General features: G+C 44.0%; 1 protein-coding gene across 5 annotated transcripts in view; it reads right to left on the bottom strand.

Annotated features, from left to right (window-relative positions):
• The window catches only part of LOC124348823 (homeobox protein cut-like), a 163,656-nt gene that overhangs the window by 37,458 nt on the left and 113,261 nt on the right, over positions 1 to 12,937 (bottom strand). Inside the window, exons 1-2 of one of the 5 annotated variants that reach the window (XM_046799118.1) lie at positions 10,169 to 10,897; positions 6,957 to 7,295 (exon numbers count right to left, since the gene is read on the bottom strand). The exons of the other annotated variants lie outside the window; for them this stretch is intronic. Of the exons in view, the coding sequence (XP_046655074.1) occupies positions 6,957 to 7,025 (69 nt within the window). The 5' untranslated portion in view covers positions 7,026 to 7,295; positions 10,169 to 10,897. Of the gene's footprint in view, positions 1 to 6,956; positions 7,296 to 10,168; positions 10,898 to 12,937 lie in introns of those variants that run through there. 5 annotated transcript variants of the gene reach the window in all.

The following is a 12,937-nucleotide window of genomic DNA, read 5'->3' as shown; positions in this document are numbered from 1 at the left end:
AGGGGGGGGGGGATATCTGGGTGTAGTAAGAGGGAGTGTGAAGAAGAAAAAGAAGAAGAAGAAAGAGAAGAGGAGGAAGAAGAAGAGCGATAGATCCGACGCCTTGCAACTTCATCGCGCCGCGTCGAAATAAGATAACCGGCACGCCCGCATCGCTATAACATTTCTCCCAACCCCCCGCTATTACGGGCCAGCCACCAAACGGAATATCCACGATTCGATTTCAACGACAATTGCTCCTAAGGATTGATATCAATCAGAAGGAAAATTACAAAGACACCATTTCCCATCACCACCGCCGTTTTCAAAACTTTTCCAATCGGATTGTTTTGTTGTTGTTTTTAAAAACTTGTATCAAATCCGTTGCCTAGACGGATTAATAAAAACGAAGCGCCGGATCGATTCGGATTGAACCGACATTGAATTAATAAAAAAAAAAAAACGGGTGAGACGACGACAAAAAATGCCGAGAAAATAAATAATCCAAAACACACAAACCCAATCAAAACATCATTGTGAATTAAAAGAAAGAGAAACCGGATTTTATGGGTTTATGGCGTGACCCGCACGGACCAATCATCCAGGCCAAAGAGAAGAAGCCTATCTAATTCCTTTTTTGTGTTCTTCTGTCTGCTGTTATTTTAACCGACGGAGAGGGAGGATCGGATGAGAGCGACGACATCGGTTAGGATCGTTCAATCGTTTATCTACGAGATAATCGCTGCGGCGGATTTCCGCGTTTGTTTGTTTGTTTTTTTCTATTCCGGGTGTTGTTAAACATAAAATTTTTCGTCTACATCACGGCCGCCATTTCTCTTTCCTCTCCTTCTCACAGAAATTCCGTGTGCATTTTCTCAATTAATCAGTTGAGAATTGAGAAATGGCAGCGCTGGTCAAAGAGGAACTCGGAGGAGTCAAAGTCGAGCACCGAGAAAACACGTCGTCGACGTCGGTGTGTGTGTCTGTTTGTACTTGATGATTCATTGATCAAAAGGGAAGTGGAGGATGGAGGAGGGAAAGACAAACTTTTAGAAAAGAAAGAAGGGAGAGGGGGAGAGAGAGAGACTAGGACAACAAACAGAACGTCGAGCAGCAGAGTGTTACACACAACGTACAACTGACTATTGCATTTAACCAACCAGGGCGAGTAGCTCAGAGCTTTGTGTTACGACACTTGACACAAAATCGGGCGATGTGGGAAGAGGGGGGTGCTCAAGTTGTTGCGACACACATCGCCAAACGATCAAACGGACGAAAATCACGCAACAAGAAAACGGGGGAGAACCGAAGAGATGAAGATCAATCAGATCAGAAAGAAAAGAAAAGAAAAGAAAAGAAAAGAAAAGAAAAGAAAAAGAAAGAAATCCATATCTGGAAATGCAATCATTTTCTCCCTATTCAATCTTTCGCCACCTTTCCTACTGGTGTCTATGTATAACCTCATTGATCGACAGCGGATCACAGAAATCGGGAGATGACAAAAAACTCCCGCCCACACCCACACTAGATCTACCCAAGACGACCGGCGTGGAGCTTCCGGATGGAGCAGAGACAATTCAATTGACAGTGTATCCCTCTTTCTCTCTGTGTGTGAGTGTGTGTGTGTGTGTATTGGGCGTCGCCCAAGTCCCCGACCCCTGCTGCAGAAGACCAAAGGGGATAAAAATCATTCCGCCACGGTGATGGGATATGGCGGATGCCTTTGAAGCGAGACTAAACATCACTAAATACTGTACGATGTAGTATATTTCCAGCAGCCTATATTTAAGGGATGGCGCATCATTCTCCATGGATGGATGGAATGAAGAAAGGAGAGTTATAGGCCTCGGTTATTCAATGAGAAATTGCTGGGCCCAAGTTGGCCGAGGAGAAGAAGAAGAAGAAGAAAAGTGGAAAGGACATTGAACATTCTGGACACGTTTGGAGGTCTCGACGACAGCCGGACTGCAGTGTCGTCGTCCGGCTTTAATTGCATGGGCATCGCAGACCCCTCCCGATGAGACCTCCAGCCGAAGAAAAAAAGTCCGCACTATCAAAAACGGACAAGGAGCCGAAAGAGAGATGACCTACTGCCGAATCTTTGACACGAACACACTGGGGTATTCCTCTCTTTTTTTCTTTTCCTCCTTCTCTTTTCTCTCTGCCCATCTCTTCACTTCAAGAACCCAATCAAGACAACCCCAATGGCACCAGGGACGGCCATGGGAATTAGCCTGGGCAGGCGAGCGGCGGCTCCTTGTACACATATATATAGGAGCAAGACGCTCTGTGCGTACGTATGTGTGTTTGATGGGTTCCGAGCTCGTTCATCTACGACTACACAGGCCCTCTTTTTTTTAGTAGTCCCCCCCTTCTCGCTGATATGAAGGCAAAGCAAAGCAATCAGATATTGATCGGATGGAATAGTAGTGGCAGCGCCGGCACTAAAAATAAAAGTCTGGTTGGTTGGTTGGTTGGGGTGCATGGGGTGGTGCGTGTGTTTTGCGCGTAGGAGAAAAACCTTTCCTCATCATCATCATCAACTTCTTCTTCTTCTTCTTTCTCCATCAGCTCTCAATCCTCCGAACCGACACACCCCGAAAACCCTAATAATAACCGGCTAACCTTACGTGTAAATGGTAGACAAACACTTACGGAAAACCTATACAACAACAACAACGAGAAGTCGAGTGTGTTTCCGATGGGACGGAATCACGAAAAAAGATTACACACCACTTTGCTACAAATATATCTTGTGTGTGTGTGTTTTTAATACTAAAGCTGCGCCGTTCGGTCGTCAATTGCCGGGCGCAGGAGCAGCCCGCAGTCTGTGCTGCGGACGGACGATTGAATCAACAACAGGGAACGGGCGGAGGCGGATATGATGCATCCATTGGCGATAAATAACGGCCACTACAACCGCTCCGTCGTGAACAATAAAAAAAAAGAAAAAGAAAATGATCGGTCTGGGTTTTTCGGCAGGGGCGATCAGATGTTGTGTGTGTTTTGTCGTTGTTGTTATAACCATGGAAAACGAATATTATGAAAAAAAAAGCTTGTTTGAAGAGTCTCGGCACGTTTTTCTTTTTCTTATTTTACATTCTTCTTCTTCTTCTTCTTTGTTTCATTTATTTGTTTTATCCTATTTCTCTTCTTCCTTTTAAATGCAGACGATTCAACAACAACCACCTGTTTTCACCTATCTCTCTCTCTCTCTCTCCATTCTTGTCTATCCGGTTCTCTCTTCTTTCTTTTTCCCCTTTTTTTTCTCTCCCTGTCACGATATATACAAGCCATCACACACACACACACACGGGCACACACCTGGACATAAAGAGACGTGTAGGGGGGAGACGTTGACTGTGTGTCACACATATGGTTCGCGGCGATGGAAAGTGTTTTCATTTTCCTGTTGAAATTATTTTTCTTTTTTTAAACTTTTTTTTCTTTTGAAAATTTCATTTTCTCAACTCGACAGATTCTGTTTTTTTAAGAAAAATGTTACTCTTCATTTGCTTCCAGTAGTTAAGATGCGACGATATGGAGAGGGTGGGGTTGTGGGAGGGGAAATTATTGATTGGCTCATGACGCACACACTGAGAGAGTTGCTCTATAGCTACCCCGGCGTGTGTGTGTGTGTGTTTCTAAGTAGTAGCGCTCTTACCAATTTGGATCAATATCACTTATATACACCCCTCCATCGCCGTGTGTAGGCTCGATACCCCTTTTTATTCTTCCTATATACTATACCAATGGCTCGCATACAATTTCAACGCCGCATTAGCGCTCGCTTTTCTTATTTTTTTATGGCTGGCAAAGAAAAAGAATTCACACATTTCTATAGAGAAGCGACCGGGCGAAGAAGAAAAAACAGTAATTGGAATAAAAATAAATGAAGAATATCGATTGAGTAAGAAAAAAAAAAGTCGATCGGGAGTTCTATTCATGTGCGGAAATACCCGTGAAAAGAAAAACATAATAAGGAAGAAGGATGAGAAGGAAGGGGGGGGGGGAAACAAATTCAACAGGTGAAAAAAAAGAGACTTGTAAAGCTGCCAAAAAAGAATCAAATAAAATACGAATAAACCGGATATGCCGGTTGGTGGCTGTGCTGTGGCGGTCCCGCGTGATAAAATGCGGATAACACATACAAACAGAATAGACTTTTCTGGCTCGGACGTCACCCACCAACCAAAATGTAAAAACGAGAAAATGTGTTGGGTTTGTTAATGAATAGACGCGGAAACGAAAAAAAAAAAAAGAAAGAAAGAAAAGCTGTCGACAAATCCCCTCCTACTCCCCCCCCTTCCCCCCTCGAGGGGTGTGTGCGTGATCGACATTGACCTTCCACATCTCATTTGGGTAGCTCGCAAATTCTGACTTGTTTTTTAACTCTTCCATCACGTGAATTTTTTTCGTTCAACCGGTTTCCTCCTTTTTCTATTTTTCGGGAAAATGTCGTCAAAACAACAATTTTCGGCCTCGAGGTGAAGAGCGTGAGCGGACGAATTCGTCTTCATTAAATTGGCCTTGCCTTTTCGAAAACAAAGGTGGGAAAAAAAACGAGCGAATAGTGAGGCAATCCGTTGATTTGCGTAAATCGTAATCATGTGTCGTCGTCGTCTGCCGTTTTGGCGCAAAAGAATGCGCCATTTAAAATGCGCAGAGTCATCAAGAGAAAAGTCCCGCGTGTGTTTCGTAAAAGAAGGACAAAAAAAAAAAGGCGGTCGTGAAAGAACCAGGAGGAGGTGGTGGGATAGGGACAGCCACCTGTCAGAGAGAAAGTCGAGCAAATGCTGCCGGCCGGTTGGTGGAAACTGGCCGGACGTGGGCAGGGTCTACAACACGAACGCATCGCCTTCTTTTATTTTTTCGATTCGACTCGACCGCTCTCCGATAAGGAAATTCTTTCGACTCTTTTGCGCCCACCGTTCGTTTTGTTTAAATTATTATTTTTTTTTTAAATACATTTCTTTGGCCAAGTCACCAAGTAAGAAAAATCTGAGCGATAGCACAAGGTCGGATTGATGTACGACATGGAAATGATTCAAAACCCAAAAGAAACAAAAAAAAAATAAAAAAAATAAAAAATAAAAAAAATAAAAAATAAAAAAATGATCAAAGGAGATGATCAGAATTTCTTTTGGTGATGCGTGACTACAAGGGCACGGCCCAATGAATGCCACGATAAGACAAGATTAGCGGGGGGGGGGGGGTGTCCATGATTCTTTTGCCATTTTCCAAAAGGGATTGGAGGCGGAGCCAAAAATGTTTAATTTCAAAAAGGTTAAAAAAAAAAAAGAAAAAAAATCTTAGAATTGACTTGATTTGCATTGCGACGATGTCGCCGGACAGAGAAGTCAAAAAGGAAAAAGAAAAATCGTACGAAAAAGACCACCAAGATTCCATGTGCGTCTGTGTGTCGGCGGAGAGCGAGAGACAGAGAGAGAGGCACACACTCACGATAATGGACCGACTAATCGATCATGATGAAGACTTCAAGTACCACCACGACTACAAGGGCCCAAAAGAGAAGATGAAACACAAACAGACACAAAAGAGAATATAGGATGATGGTGGTGATGATGATGATGATGATGAAAAACAACAAACTAAAAAGCTAAAGCATTCGAGGGTATAGATAAAGAGAGAGAGAGAGAGATAAGTGGTGGGGTAAAAAAAAGAAAAAGAAAAGCCCAAACTGGCTTCGATCGGTTGATTGATGACCAGCTTCGGTCCGTCTTGATGGCAAATCCGTCGGGACTAGCTAGCAAGAGAACCGCTCACGTTCGCGGCCCTTCTATTATATTCCTAGGCTGGGTGGGCAATTCATACACAAACATCCCAAGACATCCAGCAAGATATTTTTACTCAGAAAAGAGAGAAAAGAGAAAAAAAAAGGACGGAAAAACCTAATCCACATAACACGCCGTGAAGGGAGAAGGAAGTAGTCGTCCATATAGATTGATTGCGTTGACTGATTGGGAATGAGATGGGTGACCCGGTGACGGCGCCAATACTCGCGCGTCCAAATAACCAAGGCGTTATAGCACACCACCGCCCGCGCGCTCTTGTTGTTCGGAGCCCCGGTCGTAATAAAAAGAGAACGTGACAGCGAATTTGTAAACAAGTACTAGCACCACCACCACCACCACGATCTTTTCTCCTCTTCTTCTTCCCTCTTCTTCTTCCGCAGCCGGTCGACCATACAAAACGAGGCCGACCAACTCCAGCGTATCCCCAAGACCCCACCCCATCTCTTCAACCGCACAGAGTTATAATAATAATAATAATAATATACGTGGTATGTGGTGTGGGCCTATTCCGACATCCGCACAGCTGGCCGCCGACAGAAACAAAAACAAGAGGGGCGCAGGCATTACAAGTAGCTTAGTAGATTCTAATACACTGAAAATGAAGTTATTTAACGATCGATTAGCGACGGGGGAGCTAAGTCAATGCTACGGCTATAATACTTGCCACTCTAAGCCCATTTTCGATCGATAAATTGTGCACAAACATAAAAACAACAAGACAAAAAAGAAAAAAAAAGGTTCACCAGCAAAGGCTAATTCCAGTTCTATTAAAAAAGAAAAGCCAAACCGATTCTTTTCAAACAAATACACACAAAAAAAAAAGGTTTCTTATTTGTTTTTCGGGTTTTGCTTGTCTTTACGATGGCTACGTAAACACAAATGGGCTGTTTCGGGCGATGATTTTAAATGAACAACCATTTCCGATTCACAAGCCACAGAGGGTTCAAAAGACTCTAATACTTACAAAATAAAAAATAAAATTGTGTATCGATTAAGACACTATATCGCGGTAAACGCATTTATAGGCTCCCGAACCGCGTCGGTCCGCAAAGTTTCAAAAATTTTTGTTCGAATGGAAAAAAAACAACAACACAAAAAGGCCCCGGGAAATTCGAATTAAAATTAAGAAGAGATATATTAATAGATGGTTTATGTACTCACTTGCTGCCAGAACTGGGCCAGGATAAGAGGTCCTTGCGATTTGGTTGTGAACCAGTCCAAGGACTCCATAGGTCTATAACGTTCATCTCACAACATGATGGCCGTTTTAATTAGATTTCTTCCCTTTTTTTTAAATTCAGAATTTTTTTTTGCTTTTTTCCGATTAAAAAAATTAAGGGGGGGCTAATGTGTGCGCTGACTCAGACAGCCGCAGCACGACACACACAAAAACACATCCAGCAGTGGTAGTGTGGCGCTCCACCAAATACCAAACGACACGACGAGCACTTGTTGTTGTTGTAGGATTCTTCTTCTTGTGTTGGATCCGAACTCGATTGACTGATACGAGAAGACACACAAAAGCTTGTCCACCTTTAATTCGCCGTAAATTTCGTAACTCAACTTACAAACTAGAAAACATCTTAAAAGATAAAAAAAAAAAGTACAACAAAGTTTCTTCACTCCCGCAAATGTGGCCGCACCGGGGGAGGAAAGAGACTTTTTGTGACACAACGCCGGGAATCATCAAAGATGTCATAAATACACACGATATCTATTATCAGTAATTTATATATTTATATACATACAAGTTGACTAGCTTATTTGCCGGACTCAAGTCGGAGGTTGTAAAAAAAAAAAATGGAAAAACCAACGAACCGCAAAAGTGTTTGGTGGTTGATCGTTCACAACGAGAGTCCCGGTCTCTATTCTAGATAATAAATATCGATAGGGGCTCTAACCTAGGGTTGTAAAAACCCAAGAAACACACACATAGTGTGTATATCTGATTATTGACTCAAATGTCGGCATTTTTTTTCTTTTTTTTCTTGGGCGGGGTATTAACGTTTTCTGGTGGTGGTGTGGTGTGTTGTGTGGGGGTCGTTTGTAGTTTTGCCGCCCGTCGTCACACATTTTATTTTTGAACGAAACGGAAATCTTATATTTAAAGCTCGGGCTCTTTTGACGATTTTGGCGCATTGGGTGGAAATATCTGGGTGGGGTGGTCGCGGGTTGTTGCGCTTCGCGTGTTAACATGCATCACATCGGCTTAGAGAAACGGGAGGTGTCGATTGCGGATGATATTCGACCTCGCCTCACCCGCAACTCGACCAAAAGTCAAAACGGCAAGTGTCCGACTCTTGTGTGTGTGTGTGTGTGTCTGAACTGTAGAACGGAGCAAGTACAATGGAGGGGGGCGATGCGGTGCGGATCAATGGCGGGTGGGAGGGGGCGCATATGTTTCCACCTCGTCCGCGAGTTTGTCGGCGTGAGCATTGAGAGCCGCCAACACCTTTGCCTATCACGAATCAATGGATCTAGGAGCTCTTGTTCTCCCATCTTTCGAGTTCTAATACTCTCTCTATCACCACCCTCTAAACTGATAGCTAAGAGCGCCAGAGGGGAGTGGGGGAAACCTAACAGCGAGCTTTATAACTGCACCCAGGTGGTTGCCAAGGTTTGTTCGATCAATCGGTAGGGTAGGCAGTGATGGGGTGGGGTTGGCGGGGGGGGGGGGGGGAGTTTGGTGAGTCTCACCTTATCACTTTTTACACGAGGGTGTGTTTGTGTGTAATAACCCTGCCGTTCGTTTCGTTCCCTCTCTTCTTATTTCGTCCACCCATCAAACCCTTGTGCGCTCCGACTGGAAATCATAATCATAAAAAAATAGGAGCGATCGAGCAGCTCCTAGCTCCTAGATGGAAAGGTCAGGAGGCTCACACACACACACAACGACAACGATCGGGCGTTATCGATATAACTCTCTTTCTCCGCCACCCTCTTTTTTCTTACCCCTGCCGTGAGTGCGTGCTACTTTGCTCCCGCTTCCGACCAGACGGACGGACGGAAGGGACCCCAGAAAGAAATAGAAAAATGGGCAAAAAAATAGAAGAGTGAGCTGTGCGCTCCCGGCTTTTTGGCGCTATTATTTTCCCAACCGCCACCCATCAGTCCGATGTCGTCGCTTAGTAACTCATTACCAAGGGATATTGAACGATTATGCCATTTTTCTTTTCTAGACAGGGGGGGGGGGGGATTATTCATCCCGTCGACCTAAAAAATTTCATTTTAAAAAACTAAGCTGACCGCAACAGCTTCCGCCTATCCAGAAAGTTCATAGGGGAGAAAAACGGGAGGAAATCGACAAGCCCATCCAGAGGATTTTTTTTTTTTCTTTTGGGGTTTTTTCGGATAAATTCGAACGACAAACAAACGGAGTAACCGCACTGATCGAACCAAGAGATACGCCTACCCTACTACTCCCTTAACGGTAGAGAGAAACGCGTCTGCAAAATGTTTTGTTTTGGCTTCCGATGAAGTCAGCTCCCGATGGCGTAATTCGAGACTTTCATAACGACACAACCACAAGAAGAAAAAAGAAACAGAATCTCTAACTCTTCTAGGCCCCCGTCCTAGTCCCCTTTTTCTTTCTTGGCCCCCCACCCACCGAAACCCAACAAAGTTCAGAATGTTAACCTCTTGCCATTTTAGGTTCAAATCACATCAGATCTCAGACAACTTTTTTTCCTTCTTCTCAATTCGGGTTCGACCAGATTTTTGTGATTTTCGACGGGAATTATTACACACAAACTCAATGCCGACGGATAAACAAGGCGAGTGATTTCGGGACACACACACACACAAGTCGGGACCGAGAGGGGTATAAAGGACTCATGCTGGTGAGTGTATCCACAAAGACACGAGGAGGAGCAGGAGCAACACCACGCCACACTAACAGGAATAACACGACACACACACACACACACACACAGGGAGCACACACACACACACACATCACAACCCCCCCAATGGTAGTTTGTTTGGTTGTTGCTGTAGTGTTTTCTCGAGCACAAAACACGCGCCACTGATAATAAAAATAAAACCGGAACTGGAGGCAAAACGAAGACGTTGACATCCACACACATCCACACACACCGGGGCCTAACATTACGTATTAACGTATTACCTAATTAGAGCTAATTTCTTCATAGACTTCTACTTTTTTTCTTTTAGTCAATGAAATGACACCTAACTTGTAATCAAACAACTGGAAACAAAATAAGGTTTTTTCTTTGACATTAGAAACTAATCAACTCAATTCTAAATCGATTAAGACTATAATACGTGTGGCCCCGTGATTGAGAGGGGGGAAATCTTTTTCATCGTGAGAGGAGAAATGAATCTCTCTCGCAATGACACGACTCGTTCTATACCTGCGGAGAAACGAGACAAGAATAGTAGTCGGTTGTTGTTGTTGTTGGTGTTGTTGTTTGTGGGAGAAGAATTCGATTGTTTCCGAACACACACACACACACACAGAAAATAAAACACAAGAGAGAAAAAAATTTTTTGGCGCACTTTGCGGATGAGGAGGTTGTTCGATCACGCACACAACGTGGGGAAATCAGACAAAAACCCCAATATCCGGTTGCGCAACAAGAATGTTATTCTTTTTCACCGAAAAATTCTGTTTTTCGCAGAATTTGGATTCAACTTTTTGGGTTTTTTTCTCTCCTCTATTTCGGGCGGCGATTGCGCGAAATGATCAACAAAACACGCACAATGTCCGTCTTTTCTTCTATTCCGAGTGTCGGTGTGATTTTGATTGGCAAACTCAAATCCTCTTCGTATTTGTGAAAACGAAAAAAACGACTCGAAAAAATATTCAAAAGGCGTCGAGGACTTGTAGTCGGAAGTAAACAAGCAAATGAAACCACACGCACACTTTTTTTTTTTTTCGAATGGTACAGTAATAATAATGGGCTGCTGCTGCTGCTTGTGTAACAGACAACACGACGCGGCCGCAGACGGACGCGGACTGAGTCGGTTGAGCGATGTGAACTGCGGCCTGAGGCCCCCTCTGGCTGCTGCTGCTGCTTGCTTGCTTGCTTGCTGTGCTCTTGCCTTTGCTTCTGCTCCCTGGGCTCAACTCAGTTTTTCGCTCCTCCTCCTCCACCCACGGCTGTACCTCCCCCCTTCACCGCTAACTCCCCCCACCATCTCCCCTAGTACTAGTAGACTACTACTACTACTACTACTGCTGCTCGGCGTTGTTCTCTCCCACCCACCAAGTCGTCAGATGGGCCTTCAGTGCGAGTCTATACGCGCGCAATACAACATCTTAGACGCGTCTCCCCGATTCCACACAGCAGTTACACGAGTCGCCGACACACAAAACAAAAAACAAAACAAATGGGAAACAACAATGACTCTCTTCTGTACCTCACAATAGAATTAGCCGCACAAAACTCTTGTTCTTCGATAGATACTTTTGCCAGTGTCGCAATCCAAAATGGAACTGACCTCAATTTCGGCGAGGCAAGGCGATGCGGTGCGCAATAGAATCTCTTCCCACCCGCCGTCGTCTATTTATAATAATCATTTTGGAAAAGAACTAAAGCGATCCAGTACGAAAGGCTATAGCAGCGGTTATCGAAGACTTAGCAACGCCCAGATTACCTGACTTTTGTGCATAGCCGCTCCTGTTGTAAATCTAGCGGAACTAAGGGAAACCGCCGACGATCCGAAATAATAAAAAATAATAAAAATGGCGTGACGTTTGATTTTGAAAGAGGCCAAACGAGGGAGGGATTTTCGGTACACGTCGCCAATAAAAAAAAAAAAAAAAAAAAAAAATAAAAAAATAAAAAAAATAAAAAGATTGAGAAATAAGGACCGGAATCGTCTGGAAATGCGACGTCATTGGCAGGTGTGACATGATGACTCAATCGACATTTGTTCGATCCTAAGAGATTTCCATATTTAATACCTCTCTGATAAGCGAAAAACAAGAGAGAGAGAAGCGATAGTGGTGCTGGCCAACTAAAGATAAAAGGTGTTTCCACACGACACACACACACTCACACACAAAAAAAGCCGTGTCGATTCGTTTGTTAACATTTAATTGGCCTGTCGTTGACTGTTACAAGAAAACATTAACACCACGCAACCAGTACGCTCCTTTCTAGACAACAACAAAAAAACGAGTAGTACCAGAAGGAAAAAGGAATGAGAGAATTCCGGCCGTGACATTGGCATTTCAAGGTGCTTCCACAGATGTGTATACACACACACAGGAGGAGGAGGAGGAATAGTAGCTAAACGAGATAGACCCGGCTGCCGGTGATGGAGCGGCGAGAAGCGACAAGAGAGACGACGAGGGAGGGATGTTAAGGTTATTTTTCCGGGGCTTGAGGACATTAATCCACGTCCTTCTTCTTCCTTTTTTCTATTTCATTTCGCTGTCTCGTCATATTCTTCGAGGAAACATATATATATAACAAAAGTATAAATAATACACCCAAGTCCCCCCCCCCGCTCCTTGTCAATGCGCCAGGTCCCAAACTCCCAATGTTCTGATGGGACCCCGAAAGAAGAACGGAATTTCATTCGTTATAATTTTTTCTTTCTCTTTTTCTTTTCTTTCGTGTGGATCTTTCGAACAGGAATCTTGTCACGGTCAAACGCGTGTCTGTGTGTATGTTCGGCGGCACAGTCAGTGTGTGTTGGGGACCTCAGAAGCGACGACCAGTAAATAAAGTAGCCTGTAGTAGTAGTAGTGTTGTAGTAGTAGTAGTAGGAGTAGTAGTAAATAGTGAAGGCGGGCGAGGAATAACAAACTGTTTCTGATACATATTCAATCGGGCCTCTTTTTTCCTTCTTATTTTCTACGTCGTCGTCGTCGTCGTCGTTTCTGATTCCTTATTCACTCACCATCTTCTCCTTCTTCTTTCACCTTGTCGGTCTGTTATTTATGTAAATGCTCAGGTGTATCGAAAAAAGAAAAGAAGAAAAAAAGGAGGGACCCCTGCTCCCTGCAGCCCCCAAAGCGAGTGACCAGTTTTTAAGCGAGTTGTCACTCGGCATCGTCTCTCTCTCTCTCTATGCATTTCCACTCGACATAGACAAACGGGAGGGAAACAGGTGGTGGATGGCAGTAGAGAGGGGGACCCCGGTCGATGTGCTCCGATCGGTGAGAAATG

This window comes from Daphnia pulicaria, chromosome 7 (genome assembly GCF_021234035.1).
Source record: "Daphnia pulicaria isolate SC F1-1A chromosome 7, SC_F0-13Bv2, whole genome shotgun sequence".
In the NCBI taxonomy this organism is placed as follows: domain Eukaryota; kingdom Metazoa; phylum Arthropoda; class Branchiopoda; order Diplostraca; family Daphniidae; genus Daphnia; species Daphnia pulicaria.
Note: the sequence above shows the minus strand (reverse complement) of the source record. Positions and strands in the feature narration are given on the sequence as shown.